The 17,500-nt window shown below is 44.1% G+C and overlaps 1 protein-coding gene across 6 annotated transcripts in view; it reads left to right on the top strand.

Moving 5' to 3' along the window:
• The window catches only part of apbb2b (amyloid beta (A4) precursor protein-binding, family B, member 2b), a 33,586-nt gene that overhangs the window by 14,587 nt on the left and 1,499 nt on the right, over nucleotides 1-17,500 (top strand). For 3 of the 6 annotated variants that reach the window (XM_027174385.2, XM_047816056.1, XM_047816055.1), the window contains exons 4-18: nucleotides 1-964; nucleotides 4,219-4,436; nucleotides 4,974-5,165; nucleotides 5,687-5,761; nucleotides 6,821-6,874; nucleotides 7,686-7,771; nucleotides 8,918-8,978; nucleotides 10,531-10,677; nucleotides 11,046-11,173; nucleotides 13,906-14,020; nucleotides 14,916-15,003; nucleotides 15,100-15,183; nucleotides 15,266-15,378; nucleotides 15,515-15,694; nucleotides 16,307-17,500. The exon at nucleotides 1-964 is cut by the window's left edge; the exon at nucleotides 16,307-17,500 is cut by the window's right edge and continues 1,499 nt beyond it. In XM_027174385.2, coding sequence (XP_027030186.2) covers nucleotides 1-964; nucleotides 4,219-4,436; nucleotides 4,974-5,165; nucleotides 5,687-5,761; nucleotides 6,821-6,874; nucleotides 7,686-7,771; nucleotides 8,918-8,978; nucleotides 10,531-10,677; nucleotides 11,046-11,173; nucleotides 13,906-14,020; nucleotides 14,916-15,003; nucleotides 15,100-15,183; nucleotides 15,266-15,378; nucleotides 15,515-15,694; nucleotides 16,307-16,477 — 2,676 coding nt within the window. In that variant the 3' untranslated portion in view covers nucleotides 16,478-17,500. Of the gene's footprint in view, nucleotides 965-2,147; nucleotides 2,275-4,218; nucleotides 4,437-4,973; nucleotides 5,166-5,686; nucleotides 5,762-6,820; nucleotides 6,875-7,685; nucleotides 7,772-8,917; nucleotides 8,979-10,530; nucleotides 10,678-11,045; nucleotides 11,174-13,905; nucleotides 14,021-14,915; nucleotides 15,004-15,099; nucleotides 15,184-15,265; nucleotides 15,379-15,514; nucleotides 15,695-16,306 lie in introns of those variants that run through there. The other 3 variants (XM_027174386.2, XM_047816059.1, XM_047816058.1) reach the window with 3 other exon arrangements.

Raw genomic sequence — 17,500 nt, 5'->3', positions numbered from 1 at the left:
TCAGTCTGCGTGCCCTCCCCGCATAGCTCCTCCCCTTCCATAGATGCGGCCAACTGCAACGGACCTGCAGTGACTCCACCCACCTCTCTCAGCCTACTCTCCTCCCACAACCAAGTGCTAAGTGATGATGTGGTCAATCAGGGCCAGGCCACGCCCCCAAAGTGTCGCAAGAAGTACGCACTAATGAGCATGCAGAGTGCCATGGGGCTCGGTGACGGCACCGCACCACCTCCTTCATCATCCTCCTCCTCATCATCCTCCTCGTCCTCCTCCTCCCCGTCCTTTGTCACAGCTAGCGCTACCAATCTAAAGCTGGCGAAGAACGGCGCGAACCAGCTACGCAAAGCGGCCGAGCTGCAAGACCAAAACAAAAACACGACAAACGAAGACGACGTAGGAAACATCACGGACGACTCGGACCACGAGCTGGAATTAAGCATCGACAGCCAAACCGAGCCAGACGACTTTGACGAGCCGGTTAACAAGAACACGAGCGATTTTCTTGATGAACAAGCCAAAGACGAGGATCAAGCTGAGGACTCCAACACAAACCCCTTTGAGGATGATTCCGATGAGCTGCTCATCCTGTCAGAAAAAACGGATCTTCTCAGGAAGTCCCCGCAGCTCCAGAAGGACAAGATCATCCTGGAGTCACGTGGTGATGACCTTTCGCTAGACGAACCCAGGGAGCAGGATTATGATGTCATGATTCCGCTGTTGAAAGAGAAAGATCTCAGCCCTCCGTTATTGCGGAAACTGTGCAGCCCAGAGGACACGCCCCTTCTGTCTATCGGCTCCTCCTCCGCCTCGTCTTCCCCAGAGACCAAGAAAGACCGGCCCCGGACTGGCGCCAAAACAGACCGCGCACTTCACCGCATCCAGAACCTTCCACCTAGTGACGAGGAGTCCAGCTGGACTACACTGTCTCAGGACAGCACCTCACTGGGCTCTCCAGAGGACACGGGTCAGTGCTTATACACAGTCTCTGTGTGTGTGTGCGTCTGTGTTTGTTTGCATGTGGTTTATAGCTGTTGTTTGGCTCTGGCACAGTTGTTTACTCAGACATGATCTTGGAGTGTGTGCACGCTCGTGTGTGGGGATGTCTTGAGCACTTGTACAGATTTTCAGCTCTGATTTTTAACTATTTCACATCTTGTGTATCAGGCCAAAGGTCACTTCTTTATCAGATAACCTGTTGATTTATAAACAGTTTTCATTTTAGAAACTGTCTGGAAACCCAGAATATAGATTAAATATCTGAGAGACATTAATAAGGTACTAAAGTGCAGTGTTGGGCTTTTGATGCAATGTGGGTTTGTTGTTTGTTGTTTGGTCAGTTGGTGTTTAATGCAGTGTGTTCCAGCAGCATCACACTCGCTTAGAAATACTAACCAAATCATAATGTGGAGGAACCAAACATTCCTGCTGTGTTCAAGTGCTGAATGTTTCACGGGTTTTAAAGACTGGGTCACATGGTTCCTGTTTTCCTACAATCCTTAGTCTCAACGCTGTTTGTGTGTGTGTGTGTGTGTGTGTGTGTCACAGCCTTGGTGTCTGTTATACTTACAGGCCAGGTGTATTCTCACAGGTGTGTGTCAAATGTGAACACAAATCACACACAGATGCTACTTGGCCTTTGTGTATGTATGTGTGTGTGTGTTGCTGACTGCTTAACTGTTCCAATTGTTAAGAGAGTTGCTCTTACTGTTTTTGTATTTGCATTATTACATTGCTGTCTCTCTCTTTCTCTCTCTCGCTCTCTCTGTCTCTCTTGTGCTCTCTCATGCTCTCTGTCTCTCTCTCCCTCTCTTTCTCTCTTGCACTCTCTCTCTCTCTCTCTCTCTCTCTCTCTCTCTCTCTCTCTCTCTCTCTCTCTCTCTCTCTCTCTCTCTCTCTCTCCTTTGCTCACATAATTGTGATATTGGAAGAAAGATGATCTTAAGGTTGCCAGGGTGACTGAACATTTTAGTGTGCAGGGTGGGCAGGGCTTGTTTTTCCACTTATCCTGTCACATGTCCCGTCTCGAAAAGGAAGCAACTGTTCATCTTTTTGCTTGAGCTGCAGAGAAAATAAACAATAAACAAGTAGAGCAGACTGGCACTTGCCCTTCCTCCCTCTCTCTCTCTCTCTCTCTCTCTTCCTCCCTCCCTCCTTTCCCTCTGTCGCTCTTTCTCTCCTCTCCATGTGCTCCTGTTCTTTAGACGCTGCTTAGTTATTCAGTCATGATGCTGGGCAAAGACTACATGTTGGCTATTGTCATAGTGAATTATGAGGGTAGGTACTGTGTGTGTGTGTGTGTGTGTGTGTGTGTGTGTGTGTGTGTGTGTGTGTGTGTGTGTGTGTGTGTGTGAGATGCTTATTATAGTGTATAAATGCTCAGAGATGAAAGAGTGAAACGAATGAAACGAGTGTTACAAGCTTGTGAGCTGAATACTGAAAACTTTGCTTCATGTGTGTTGATGCTTGTTAGCTGTGTGTGTGTGTGTGTGTGTGTGTGTGTGTGTGTGTGTGTGTGTCTCATAGCAATGGAAAAGCTCCATGCTCCCCTCCCCCTCGAGCTGCTGCTTTATAGACTGCAGAGTAAGAGAGAGATGAAGGGGAGAGAAGAGAAAAAGAAAGTGTGACGCATGCAAAAAGATGAGACTTCAGTTCTGTTTCTACCTCCTGTGATTCTCAGATCAAGATGTGTGTGTGTGTGTGTGTGTGTGTGTGTGTGTGTGTGTGTGTGTGTGTGTGTGTGTGTGTGTGTGTGTGTGTGAGAGAGAGAGAGCATGTATTATTGTGTGAAGGTCATGAGACATATGACAGAGTGAAGGCTGCCTGAGGAAACATTGAGCAGTAGGGACTACAAATCCCACAATGCATTTTTTCCTCCTAACGTCCTGGCGTTATTATTGAGTGGTTTTCACAACCCCGTTTTCGTGATGTTTTCGCTCAACACGTTCTCTTCGTTATCCAAATTCCAGGTGTAATTGGTCAAGCGCTGCGTTTGTCAACCACAACGGAACCAGCCAATCACACACTTCCGTGAGCTCGATGGGATTATCGGATGTGTGTAACGTGATTAAACTTCTGTAAATGTTACTCAGACTTACACACGTTAAAGAAGAGCGAGTCTTCGAGACGGCGTTCGTTATTAACACATCGTTACGACTCATTTAATCCTCCAACATTGAATTGGATTTTTTTTGAGTGAATCAGTACAAACCTGCATTCATATGGATGTGTTTTGATGATGTTCCCTGGCTGGTTTATGGTGTGGTAGAAAACAGTAATCGGAAGATTCTCCTATTGTTTTGTTTGTGTTTTGATTATTGAGGAGATGATTTTGATTAATGATTATTTTGGACTTTTGTGCACCCAATTAGCCAAGTTCATCAACTGCCAAGTCATTTTTTTGGTACAGCTTCAGTCACCGACATTGAAGTAAGTGTGTGTGTGTGTGTGTGTGTGTGTGTGTGTGTGTGTGTGTGTGTTTATTTATCACACACACACATAGCCCTTGTGCTTTAACCCAAACTCCCTTGGCTGTGTGCAGTAAGAAGTTCACTGTGCTGTAACGTAAAGATGACACAAAAATAAAGGCTTCTTCTGTGACTCATACTCTTATTATGTAGAACTCAGATCCTTGTCCTCATTGTGCTTTTATCGTTTCCCTCTCGGTTATTTAAAGCGTTAATAACGCGGCACACATTCGCACATTAAAAGTAAGAGTCGACTTCACAGTGCATTTTTGCAATTCCTCTCCACACTCTCGCACATGCACAACGTTTTAGTCACTCGTTCCAGAAACCACATCCTCACACAACATGTCCAGACCAGAGACCTTCCTCTTCCATTGCCTGTTTATGTGCTGCTGAGTGTGTGTAAGATTGTGGTTTGTTTTTACTGTAGTAGTCATTGTGTGACAAATACTCTTACTAATGGATGAAATATTTTAGAAAATCCTCAGCTGCTCTTAGGAGGACTGGTGTGTGTGTGTGTGTGTGTGTGTGTGTGTGTGTGTGTGTGTGTGTGTGTGTGTGTGTGTGTGTGTGTGTGTGTGTGTGTGTGTGTGTGTGCGTGCGCGTGCATGCAGGGATTGTTCTAACAAGTGACCAAGCAACAGATATAAATATTCCAGTAACTTTAGACCCAGATAGGTTAATTGGTGTTAAGTACTCTATATTCACTACACTGTTATTTTGCACTAATGTGTGTGTGTGTGTGTGTTTGCAGATATCTGGGGAGAACGGTCATTCCAGACGGATCCAGACTTGCCCCCAGGATGGAAGATGATGACCGACATGGCTGGCATTTATTACTGGCACATTCCCACCGGCACCACACAGTGGGAGAGACCTGGTCCGTGCCAGCCTGTACCGAGCGTCCCTCATCAGGACACACGCAAACACTCACTGGGTTCGCTTTCTCCTTCACCCACCCCTGACCACGAGGTACACACACGTTCACATCCAAACACAAAATGACTCGTCTGTTCTTTGTCCAGAATTCAATTATTTCCGCTCCGTTTATTGAGAGCAGCTTCAGGCTCTCGCACGGAAGTTTATTTTCTACAACGAATCGCACACGTTAAACAGACCAGTTTCCCACTCGTACAGCAATTAGCTGTAAAGTTATTTATTTACCTATAAAACTACATACGAGCAAAGACATATTGGGTTTGGACACTATCCTTATGAGCGTGACAAATTAGGTCCATGGGACTTATGCGTCCTTCACCCAGTAAAGTTCTACACCGTGTGTAATTCTGGTGTCTTGAAAAGCCCAAATGGTGGTGCTCAAACACGAGCCTCATCATCATCATCATCATCATCTCTATTCACCCTGTGTGTATTCTGTTACCTCTCTCTCTTTCTTTCTCTCTCTATCTCTCCTTCTTTCTCTCTCTCTATCTCTCTTTCTCTCTCTCTCTATCTCTCTCTCTCTCTCTCTCTCTCTCTCTCTCTCTCTCTCTCTCTCTGTTATTTCAGGCATCTCATGCAGAGGTGTTTTTCGGAGCATCCTGTCGCTCAGACAGCATCACATTGGACAGCTCCGCCGACCCCGTCCCACTTGCGCCCTCATCCACGCGTCTCGCCCCAGCCCCTGTCCTCTCTTGGAACTCCTCTTCCTCCTCCGATGCGAATGTTCCTTCTTGTGGGTTTGTCAACAGCTGCTACTTCGTAAGTCTTTTTCTCTTTTCCTCTCTCACATACACACGGTTTCACAGCTCGAAGCCTAAATATAACTGTATTTCCTACAATCCCACTCAGCCTTTTTCCGACACAGAGCTTATTTTTATTTCTTTATTTTTTATTCATTCCCAACTGAAATGGAACAAGAAGTCAGTTACAGTCTGGCTGAGAATTTTTAAACAAGTAAATAATACAGTTTGACCCTTTTAACTCCTTATCATTTTTATTACTGGTTGTTAAGATGATAAAATGGTTCAGGAAAATGATTCTAATTCACAATTCTAATTAACATTTTCACAACCACGATCCTCAAAGCAGTGCCCGTAACATAAAGAGAGTAAAGGCCGTGATTTAGCCTTTTTTTCTTTCCCATTTTTAATGAACTATATGCCTTGAAAAATGTCCTCTGTCTGTGGTAATAAAAAGTGTCTGTATGTGCGCGTGTCTGTGTGTGTGCGCGTGTCTGTGTGTGTGTGCGTGTGTGTGTGTGTGTGTGTGTGTGTGTAAAGCCTCGATCCTCATCACTGCAGATCATGCCAGAGAAAGACAAACACAGTGAGACCCAGCATGGACAGGAGGAGAAGGTAATGTTAGAGTTTTTTTGTGTGGTGTGAAACTGCTCTGCTCTTTCCTCCCCCACGTGTTCTCCCTGTGTGTTCGTGTAGTCTTTAGCAACGCGTGAACCGAAAAATTTTGACAATCAGCGGGAAAAAAAAAGTTAGCTCAAACCATGGATCCGACTTCACGTCCAAGGCCACGTTCACACTGCAGGTCAGACTTCTTCAGGAGAAGTGTGAACACTCAAATCTGGCCAGATCTGATTTTTTTCAAATCAGATCTGGGCCACTTCCATATGTGGTCCTGAATCAGACCCAAATCTGATTTTTTCCAATGTGGCCGCAGTGTGAACAACCAAGGTGGATTTGATGCGACTTTTACGTCAATCTACATCGACATTTGTCACAATTATACGCCGGCGAAAATGGTTTTTTTTTGGCGCTGGCGAAAACGTGACAGAAACGTGAATGGTAAGGTGTGTGTGTTAAGAGTGTTATATAAAGTGGTTACGTGAACCAGCTCATAATGTTTGTATTGAGTACATCACATTATAGCATTACATGATATATTTGCTTGCACCAGATGATACAATAGCAGTACCACCAACAATGAATAAACATCTGGGAGGAAAACGCCGTTCGTTGCTGCTCCACCATTCAGAACGAACTGACACGCTGTTGTGTGTTCCTTTAATTTGTCCCATCTGAACACACACACACACAGAGTCAGAGGCATATAGAAAGCACACATGCTTATTAAGCAGTATGATGTTACTAATGATGTTTATATTTCACTCGAACATAAAGTAACATATGGAACAATACTTCATATGTTCAAACTCGGGTAAACTGGAGTGATTTATGCTCACTGTCTTGTCTTTCTCTTCCACTTTGGGGTGTGTGTGTGTGTGTGTGTGTGTGTGTGTGTGTGTGTGTGTGTGTGTGTGTGTGTGTGTGTGTGTGTGTGTCTGTGTGTGTGTCTGTGTGTGTGTGTGTGTCTGTGTGTGTGTCTGTGTCTGTGTCTGTGTCTGTGTCTGTGTGTGTCTGTGTGTGTGTGTGTGTGTGTGTGTGTGTGTGTGTGTGTAGAAACAGCCCTGGAGTGACTTTGCAGTTGGAAAGATTGATAGTGAGATCTGGAAGGTCAGTATGAGACGGATTTGTGCAGAGCTCCTGCAGCAGAATGGCTCAAGAGGTCAAGCGACTCAGATACGCAGCTGTATCAACGTTTATGAAAATCTTACATGTTCTGTCTTCCATTATGAATCTCTTCTTTATTTATATTTATTCTATACAAAAATATTTCTACAACTAATCAGTACACAGATGAAAAGATCTCTGAATACTACTTATTTACCTTGATTATTATTTACATGATCTTCGTGAACATAAATGTAATCCAGTCTCTATGGCCAAAGTGACCATGCTTACTACAGATGGAGTAAAATCCTTTAAGCCACTCTGCTGTCGAGGCTCGAAGCTCCGAGACATCCTGATTAACGGCTTTGTCGCCAGACAGCCTTTAAACTCTGACCGTGGTGATCGTCAGCTTCTGCCTGCACCTGCCTGCTATCAGCCTCACAGACCTTCCTCTTATTCAGCATTTCTGTTTCTGCTGCTTGTCTCGTGCCTGTTACTGTTGTAAATAATCTTGTGCAGTTGTTGTGTTCTTAAAGTTCCCCTGAACTGAAAAACACTTGGATAACCCAGTGAACCCTTTATTATGTGATGTAGATTATAAACTGTGTTCAGAAGCACTTTAAATCAAGTTTCAGTGAGCATGTTTTCTTTGGACAGTGGACAGTCATGTACACACACACTTACAGCATGCAGGTCTCTGCAAACAGCATGTGGGCTCAAAGTCATGACTCAAATGGGGTTGCTCAAGGGCCGTATCTTTGCTTACTTTCTATCTCTCTCTCTCTCTCTGTCTGTCTCTCTCTCTCTCTTTTAGGACCTGCAGGCTGCTACAGTGAACCCTGACCCCAGTCTTAAGGAATTTGAAGGAGCCACTCTACGCTATGCCTCACTCAAGCTTCGGTGAGTGAGTGTGTGATTGTCATGAACAAAGACCTTCAGCTGAGTGAGTGAGTGAGTGAGTGAGTGAGTGAGTGAGTGAGTGAGTGAGTGAGTGAGTGAGTGAGTGAGTGAGTGAGTGTGTGAGTGAGTGAGTGTGTGAGTGAGTGTGTGAGTGAGTGTGTGAGTGAGTGTGTGATTGTCATGAACAAAGACCTTCAGCTGTGTGTGTGAGTGTGTGAGTGAGTGTGTGAGTGAGTGTGTGAGTGAGTGTGTGAGTGAGTGTGTGAGTGAGTGTGTGAGTGAGTGTGTGAGTGAGTGTGTGAGTGAGTGTGTGAGTGAGTGTGTGAGTGAGTGTGTGAGTGAGTGTGTGAGTGAGTGTGTGTGTGAGTGTGTGTGTGAGAGTGTGTGTGTGAGAGTGTGTGTGTGAGAGTGTGTGTGTGAGAGTGTGTGTGTGAGAGTGTGTGTGTGAGAGTGTGTGTGTGAGAGTGTGTGTGTGAGAGTGTGTGTGTGAGAGTGTGTGTGTGAGAGTGTGTGTGTGTGTGTGTGTGTGTGTGAGTGTGTGTGTGTGAGTGTGTGAATCATGAACAAAGAACTTCACCGGTGTGTGTTTGTGTGAGAGAATCTTTTTTTTTTATCAGAGCTGTCTGAACATATTTTTTGAACATATAACGTATTTAGAAACATCTGTGTGTGTGTGTGTGCGCGCTACTTTGGTCATCCAAGAAAAACATTCAGAAACTTGGCAAGCTGTATCTGAGTAGCTATGTCCACCACATGAAAGTCTTCATGACCAAACAGTTTGTTTCCTATATTTATTTATCTATCTACAGATTTTAACAGAAAAGCCGTAACTCTGAAGCGATTCAAAAGTATTAAGTGGTTCTGTAATGGAATGAGAAACGAGAGCGTTAGAGCACTTGAGTCATGCAGTAAATGAAAAATAATCATGGTTGTCACGGTGACAGTAACTCTTCTCCTCTACACACACAGTCTGTCTCTGATTTGCTCACAATCCCACTAAGTGTTGTATTACTTATACGGTACATGTACAACATGTACGCCGACTTACAAAGAAAAAAAGCGTGTGTGTGTGTGTTTCACATGCTAATTTTATAACTCAAGAAATTTGAAATCATTGAAATACAATTCATTTTTTGTTTTAAATAGAAACCCTGCTCCAGTGGAGGAAGAAGATTCTAGCAGCATTAACAGTGACCCTGAAGCCAAGGTAAAACACACACACACACACACACACACACACACACACAGCCATGTGAAAATCCTCTAAACCCACGTTGAGTTCTGTTCTGGCTGGAATTGCTCAGAATTGTGGGTGCAGTACATCCGGTCATCTATCTGATAAAGGTTTGTTTACAATTCAAGTTTGTGGTATTTGTTTTAGAAGCTCGTGGAGCTGCTGAGTTAGGTCAAGCTCACCATCTGGTGGAGAGAGAAAGAATTAATATTTGAAGAGTTGAAGGTGCTGCACGAACACAGCGCTCTCTAGTGAGTGTAAACGCAACACAGGATACAGAGGTCCAGGAGATTAGAACAGGATTTCAGTTTAAATGTGGAGGAATGGGGTGTGTGGGTGGATCCAATTGTTTATTTATTTATTTGTTTGTTTGTTTGTTTGTTTGCCGACCAGAGCACCATGTGAGTGTATTAGCCTTACTAACACTGACATCCTGCAGTATGTCTGGAGAGAGTGAGTGCGAAAACACGAAAGAAACAAAGTAATTAAATAAAATAAGAAATTCAGTTCAGCTAACCAACACAAATAACTAGTGATACAGAGCTAGCATGAAAGTTTAACTCTGTATAATTCTGTATAATTAGAGCAACAATTTTAAAAGAGAACTTTTTTATTTATATATATATATTTTTTTTACTTTTTAATATATTGTTTTTTTTAGTTCAAATCCGTTTATATCAACATAATTCCACTTTTTTCCGATTTGACAGCATGGTTTATAAGTGCAGGCTGAAAATTGTCCCAGTTTTTCTGCTTGACGTCACTCAAGGAGTCTTCCTTTAAATATTTCATTTCCTCCCTGGCCCATCTCTCTCTCTCTCTCTCTCTCTCTCTCTCTCTCTCTCTCTCTCTGTCTCTGTCTCTTTTTCTGTCTCTCTATTTCTGTCTGTCTCTCTCTTTCTGTTTGTCTCTCTCTCTCTCTCTCTCTCTCTCTATCTTTCTCTCCTTTTCTCTTTTTCTCTCTTTGTCTCTCTCCCCCCCCTCTTTCTCTCTTGCTCTCTCTCTCTGTCACAGGCGCTTAGAATCAAAGTGGAAGAGGAGGACAACGTTGTGCCTATTATTAGTCTCACACACACACATCCCCCTCCTCCTTATCTACCTCTCACTTCCCCACCCCACACACACATACACATGCTCCCAGAGTGTGAGACAGGCCTGCAGGGGTTTTAATCTTGCAGTGTGTCAGAAGCGAAGAGAGGATGAATGAGTCAGGTCTCCAGGTACAGGGAGGAGCGAGGGATGGAGCGACAGAGGACTAGAGGGATGGGCTGGGAGAGAGAGCAAAACCACCAAACAAACTTTCAAGAAGAAAAAAAAACATTTTCTTGTGAATGCAAAAAACAATAGACTCTGAAAGTGTGCGTTTGCTGTGGAATAAGAGGAATAGAACATGACAGGGTGTGAGGTTTATCAGAATAATAATCAACGTCAGGTTTGTAGCCCCGTGCGCCATTGTGTTATCATTATTCACTCGTTTCTTTTTATGTACTTTCAGTAATGGTAATATTGTGTGTGTGTGTGTTAGTGTTTTGCGGTGCGCTCTCTAGGCTGGGTGGAGATGGCTGAAGAGGACTTGGCTCCCGGTAAAAGCAGTGTCGCCGTTAACAACTGCATCCGACAGCTGTCCTACTGCAAGAACGACATCAGAGACACAGTCGGCATATGGGGAGAGGTGACACACACACACACACACACACACACACTCACAGAAAGACACACACATACCACCTTGTCTGTCTATCATGGAGAGGGACTGCACACAGATTTATAATGTCATGTTCGGTGTAAGAAGAGCAAGTGAGAGAGGAGGAGAGGAGAAAAGAGAGAGGAGGACAGGAGAAAAGAGAGAGAGAGAGGAGGAGAGGAGAAAAGAGAGAGAGAGGAGGAGAGGAGAAAAGAGAGAGGAGGGGAGGAGAAAAGAGAGAGAGGAGGAGGATGTGTTGTGATATTTTGTTTATCACTTATCAGCATTCATCACACAGACATTTCATAAGACCTTGTTATTAATGCTGAACTTTTGCTGTGTGTGTGTGTGTGTAGGGAAAAGATATGTATCTGATCCTGGAGAATAACATGCTGAACCTAGTCGACCCGATGGACCGCAGCGTCCTTCACTCTCAGCCAATCGCAAGCATCCGCGTGTGGGGTGTGGGGCGGGACAACGGCAGGTACGACACGTGAACTGAACACTTCCTGCGCCGCTTTGTTCATCTTCTCACCAATTCATTCACTGCAATCACTTTTACCTTCGGAACCTTGAGTTCTTTCACTTTATGTTTAAATATGCAGTCGATCGTTTGCTGTCTGTTAGCCGCCAAGCGAGCGAAATATACGATATTTTACTTACGTTAACAACAGGCCGACAATTTGCTTTTGCAAACTTTTACTTGTTTCTACTGAAGCTGCAACACATTAAATAATCATCTAAGGAATAAGACTCACATTCAGTACAACACCAACTCTCTTTTTCCAGGACTCTCGCTGTATTAATATGGTGAAGAGAAATTTGATTCGTTTTCCAGTAAGTTTCAGCAGCCACAGTGCATGTGTGCGGTTCAGTAATATTTTATTTCACCAAAATGTTCAAGCGTGTTTGTTTTTAGTTTTTATTTTTTTCCGGTGATGAATCTTGTATGATCTCTGCGACAAGCAGTACAGCGGCGAGAAGCGGCCGCAGAGAGACGGAGAACAAATCAAATTCTTGCGCCGCGTACGTGCCTCACATCTGTCTGTGTGGGACGGGCGAAGCGAGCGACAGATGATGTTTTATACAGTATTAGTGATGATTATGATGATGTGTGTTCACATGCGCACACGTTAGAATTTAATCAATGCGTGCAGACGCATCGAATGCGCTCTCTATCGCTTCTTCGCTAAAGGTCACCCTAACGAGTCTAGTGTGGCGGATTTACCCTGGCGAAAGGAGGATGCAGATAAAAGATTGATGGCGAGTGAGATGAGTGGATGATGAAAGTTTAATCCAGTTGCACTGGGAGTGTGCAGCCGCTAGCAAACGGAGCGTGTGAGGTCCTCTCTGATCCTCTGAATCGATCGCCACGCCATTCTTGCTGGAGCAGCTGTAACTCCTGTGTGTGTGTGGGTGTGTGTGGGGCAGTGCACATCCTCATCAACATTACCGAATTCTTTTCCTGCCCAATTTCTTGTTTTGTAGAGCGTAAAAAGATACAATACTCTGTGTTAACCGGCTGTCTGACAAAACTGAACTCTTATATAGGAATAATAAATAATTAAAAAATAAATAAATAAAAAGGTTTAGCGGATTTCCAAAGTGAGAGCGAGGGGAGGAGGGGCAGGGGGACGCTGGGATGGGATTGGATTGGATGTAGAGAGAGAGAGTGAGAGAGTGAAGTGAGGTGAAGTCTTTAAATCAGCATTGTAGAGGAGAGGAGCAGATTTGACATGAAGCTAAAATAGGAGCTGCTCTAGACGTGAGTGTTCTATTTCTCTTTCTCTTCAGCTTCATCCTTTTTTTTTCTTCTTGCTATTTCTCGTTTCTCGGTTTTCTCTCTCTCTCACTCTATTTATTTATTTATTTATTTATTTATTTATTTATTTAGCCCGTAAATGTCCATATTACTGCATTTGCATTGATTAAGTTTTAGCCATTTAACTTGTTGGATGTTTCAAGTGTGTGTTATGAGGATGTGGAGGATTTCTCAGGAACATCAGCACTAGAAAAGGACAAGGAGAGAAAGAGAGGGAGGTGTATAGAGTCATTTAAACAACGGACAGATAGTTGACCCCAAGCAGCTTTACACAGCTTTGTTGTTGTGGTGAAGCTCTTATTGCCTGATTATTTAGAGCTGCTTAAAGCTTGTGAAGAAGCGCGATCAGAATCCATCGTGGGATGGACTCGATGTAGGAGAAGATGAAACGGATGGATCGACTTTTCAGTGTCAGCGTTTGTACCATGAGGTTTTTCCTCCTCGGGAAACTCTTCAAGACAGAGGAGTTTGCAGTAAACCGGTGTCACTCCTTTAATACGCGCTTCCCTGATTTTTACCACATTGCTGTGTTGTACGTGGAATCAAACACTTCAGGTTGTAACGTGTCTCTGGCCGGTTGCTGCCGTGCGATTGGTTAAAACTCACCAGTGGGTGGGACTTGCTGACTAATGACCAAACTGGAAGTAAATGTCAGTAAAAAGGAGTTTAATATCTTCAAAGCGTGACATGTACACACTTGTACAACTGTTCTATATTTAAATGTGTTGTGTTCTGTTCTCACTCTCACCCCCTTCTTTCTCTCTTTCTTTCTCTTTGCGTATTCGCTCCATAATCACTGTGCTGTTTTATAGTCAAGGACACGCGGATCCAGCCTCAACATTTTAGAGTGTCTGTGATATGTGAAAACACATTAACGGCTTTAACGCACACACACACACACACACACAACCTCAGCTGTCATGAGTTTTGCTGAAAAGTGCTTTGTGAGACATGTGCCTGAGGAACTGTGCGCGTGTGTGTGCGCGCGTGTGTGTGTGCGCGTGTGTGTGTGCGCGTGTGTGTGTGCGCGTGTGTGTGTGCGCGTGTGTGTGTGCGCGTGTGTGTGTGCGCGTGTGTGTGTGCGCGTGTGTGTGTGCGCGTGTGTGTGTGTGCGTGTGTGTGTGTGCGTGTGTGTGTGTGTGTGTGTGTGTGTTAATGCATGAGCATTTCTTAACTACTATTTAATCCCCGCTCTTCTTTTCTTCACTGCTGTCCTGGATTCAGAGAGAGGTAATGTTCCCTCCTCCCTCATCCTTTATCCTTCCTTTCTATCAGTCAACATCAAGCTGTTTTTGGTCTGAATCAAAGTACGCACACACACACACACACACAGAGAGAAAAGTCTCAGGTAATGAATCGTGTGCGTGTTTAAACCTTTGCTGTTTTCCTTCTAGGGATTTTGCCTACGTAGCACGTGATAAAGACACACGGATATTAAAATGTCATGTTTTTCGCTGTGACACGCCTGCCAAAGCCATCGCCACCAGCCTGCATGAAATCTGCTCCCGGGTAAGAGGCTCGACACCTTTTTATTCCTCCCAATGAATTCTGTGTGCTTTTGGTTTTTGTGCCAACTCAAAGGTATATTAGAAATTCTAAGTGAAATACAGTGTATGAAATGGAGAATAGCAAGTATCAAAGAGCTGTGTGTGTGTGTGTGCGTGTGTGTGTGTGTGTGCGCGCGGCACAGGACCGTAAAACTCCGCAGTGCTTCATCCGAATCCACCCTGTGTGACAAACACGTCTCTTTTGATTAATGATGTTAGTAATCAATGTTGCTCCCTGCGCAGAGGGAACAAGAGGATTGAAGCCACCTGCTTTTCACCTTTAGACTTCTGTCTAATGTATACAAATGTATTAAATCACACACTGTTCTCGAGCCTGCGGATTAGTGCGGGACGAGTAACTGACGACATATATAACGTTAAAAACACGTGAGGACAGTAACGGCACGTTTCCCGTCATAAGTGCGGATTCGTCACTTTGTCCCTTCCTTTGCCAGCTATCAGAAAATTGTTCCAGCACTAAGAAGCGCCGTATAATGACTTTTCCTTAAGAACGGCGTGTTGGGATGGACGAGGGATTAAGATAAGGAGACTCACAAAGCTTGAAACTCCGGATGAACAGAATTAAACTACAAGGTGTTAAACCTTCCTAGAACAATTTTTTTTTGCACGAGTTAGCTAAATTCATTTTTTTAAACCTGACTTGGTGCCATTAAAGACGTTTCTACATCAAGTCATCTCAGCCTATGAGCTCTAACAGCCTCCAAGGACCTTGTGCTCTAGAATGAAATAAAAACCATGTTGGTGTAATTAGTTTGACATGATGATCTAGGAACAATCTAATCAGTGTACTAGTTGTGTAATCTTTTTGTTTGTTTGTGTGATGTTGTGTTTATAAGATCATGGCAGAGCGTAAGAATGCCAAAGCTATGGCCGGAGGATCTCTGCAGGACCGGAGCCACACAGGACTCGACGTCCCACTGCAGGGTAACGCATCACACACGCTTCTCTAATGTATGTGTGTGTGTGTGTGTGTGTGTGTGTGTGTGTTCGTTAATATGTCCTTCAATGCGTCTTCTTTAGCAGAGTTCCCCACACCAAAGACTGAACTGGTGCAGAGGTTTCATGTCCTATACATCGGCATGATGCCAGTCGCCCGACCCATAGGTAAGATACGTGTTTTTAAACCATAAGACAAACCATAAATAAGGCTGATCTGTCCATTGTAATATAACGAAGATTTTGTCAGGCATGGACATCCTCAACGGTGCAGTGGACAGCCTGATGACATCAACACGAGACAACTGGATCCCGGTAATGCTGAATGTAGCAGACGCGACTGTCACCGTCATCAAAGAGAAGGCAATGACAAATATATATATATAGAGAGAGATTTTTTTTACATACCGTAAATAAAGACGAGTTTAAAATCATTTCAACCTTTTAATAAAGATCAGGGTTAGGGTTCTGTTTGTAATGAGATCATTTCCTGTTTCAGGAGGAAGAGGAAGTCCTGGTGGAGTGCCGTGTGCGTTTCCTTTCCTTCATGGGCGTTGGTAGAGACGTGCGCTCGTTCGCATTCATCATGGACACGGGCAACCAGCACTTTGAGTGCCACGTGTTCTGGTGCGAGCCCAACGCAGGCAGCGTGTCTGAGGCCGTGCAGGCCGCTTGTATGGTCAGTACCTGCAGTCCTTGAGGCTACTACAGAGACGTTGTGCTACAGCAGACTAACTCACACTAATTTTCAAAAGTCATTAGTACTTTTAACAATTCCAGTCAATTCTAGCTAAAGTCACTCTGCCTCTTTAAAACGGAGACAAGTTTATTTCCAGATAAGTCAAACTTTCTGTTTGTATGTAGTTACAATGTGCTGCTGTGGATCATCTGATTTTAATTAGAAGTTAATAAGGAACTGGAAAGTCCTCACTTGTTAATATTTTATCAGTCGACTTGATTACATAAATAACAGACGGCACCGGTTTAATCTGTCCAGCGTCCACCAGGACATCAATTTTGATATCAGTTCCCATCAATTTTTATATATTTTTTCCATGTTTTATCCTGTTACTATAGAAACAGAAGCATATTAGAACAAGGGCATTAATATAGACCTGTTATTTACGCTACAGCTGGAACTCCTGTCAGAGCTGCTGTTATAGACAGTTAATCAACACCAACACAGTTAGTCTGGTCCTTTACGTGTTGTGAGTCACGGCAGTGAACCTTGTGTGATGTGTATCTTGGTTCTCTCTCACCGTTCTCTCTCTTTCTTTGTTCCTCACCGCAGTTACGTTACCAGAAGTGTCTGGTTGCGCGCCCGCCGTCACAGAAGTCCTGCTCGCAGTGCCCACCCTCCGACTCGGTGACGCGCCGTGTCTCCACCAGTGTCAAGCGCGGCGTCCTGTCCCTCATCGACACGCTGAAACAGAAAAGACCCGTCACAGAGCTGCCACAATAATCACACACACACACACACACTCTCTCTCTCTCTTGCACAATGACTCAGCATGCGTACACCCATTCTCATTAGAACTCTCACACTCTTCTATAAACAAACACACACACACATCAAATCACCACGCTTCACCTCTAGAATAACATGGCTCCGCCTCCTCGATGTCAATCATGTGTTATGTGCTTATCTGCATGGGGTGAACACACCTCTGTCGCATGATACAAGACACCACGCACAGTTTAGGAGAAGGCTGGAGCGGCTTCAGGTGTGACCGTCGACAGCGTGTTTGTGTGTGCGCGCACTGTATGTTGCTGTTGCTGCTTCATCATACGAACTATAGCATCGTTCGATGCCCTTATCCACAAAGCATGCAGTTTGTTCCCTACTTCCTGTCTCTCAGCTTTCATCATCCTCATCAGTGACCAGATGGACAGAGGAATGAACAGATTAAACTCGCTGGACAGATTAATAAAAAGAGAACAACAACGCTGTGTAAATACAGATCAAAGCTTCTCACCAAAAAGACGAGAAAGATGCAGATTTTTGTAAGTCAGCATGGGGGGGGGGCTGCTATAAATAAATTAATTAATTAATTAACCATGCTGACAGATCAGCTCGAACCCTTCAACGCCAGAAAGTCCTGTGGAGTGGAGCGGTGGATTCTCTCTCTCCTTTTTTTTTTCTTTTTCTTTCTTTTTTCTCTCTATTGCCTCAGTGAAGATGCCTTTCTGTTTCCTAGTTTCCTATTAAAGCTCCAAAGTCTGTTTGTGACTGTGACACGTGAGCGGATACTGACGTGACGACATCATGCTGGAGAGTAGGGGGATAAAACTCCACTAAACCGCACATGCATCTGAGGACAGGCCGACGTTCGGATGAAGAGGAGCTCGGTGTCTGAGCAGGTGGAAAGCTTCCAGGTGAAAGGATGCGAAATAAGAGACGCTTGTTCAGCGCTACACCATCAAACCCTTATATGTCTATGTTGAAGGAAAATTCCACCCTGAACGAGACGCATATCAAAATTTT

This window comes from Tachysurus fulvidraco, chromosome 7, assembly GCF_022655615.1.
Source record: "Tachysurus fulvidraco isolate hzauxx_2018 chromosome 7, HZAU_PFXX_2.0, whole genome shotgun sequence".
Lineage (NCBI taxonomy): Eukaryota > Metazoa > Chordata > Actinopteri > Siluriformes > Bagridae > Tachysurus > Tachysurus fulvidraco.
This window is presented reverse-complemented; position numbering and strand designations above follow the sequence as displayed.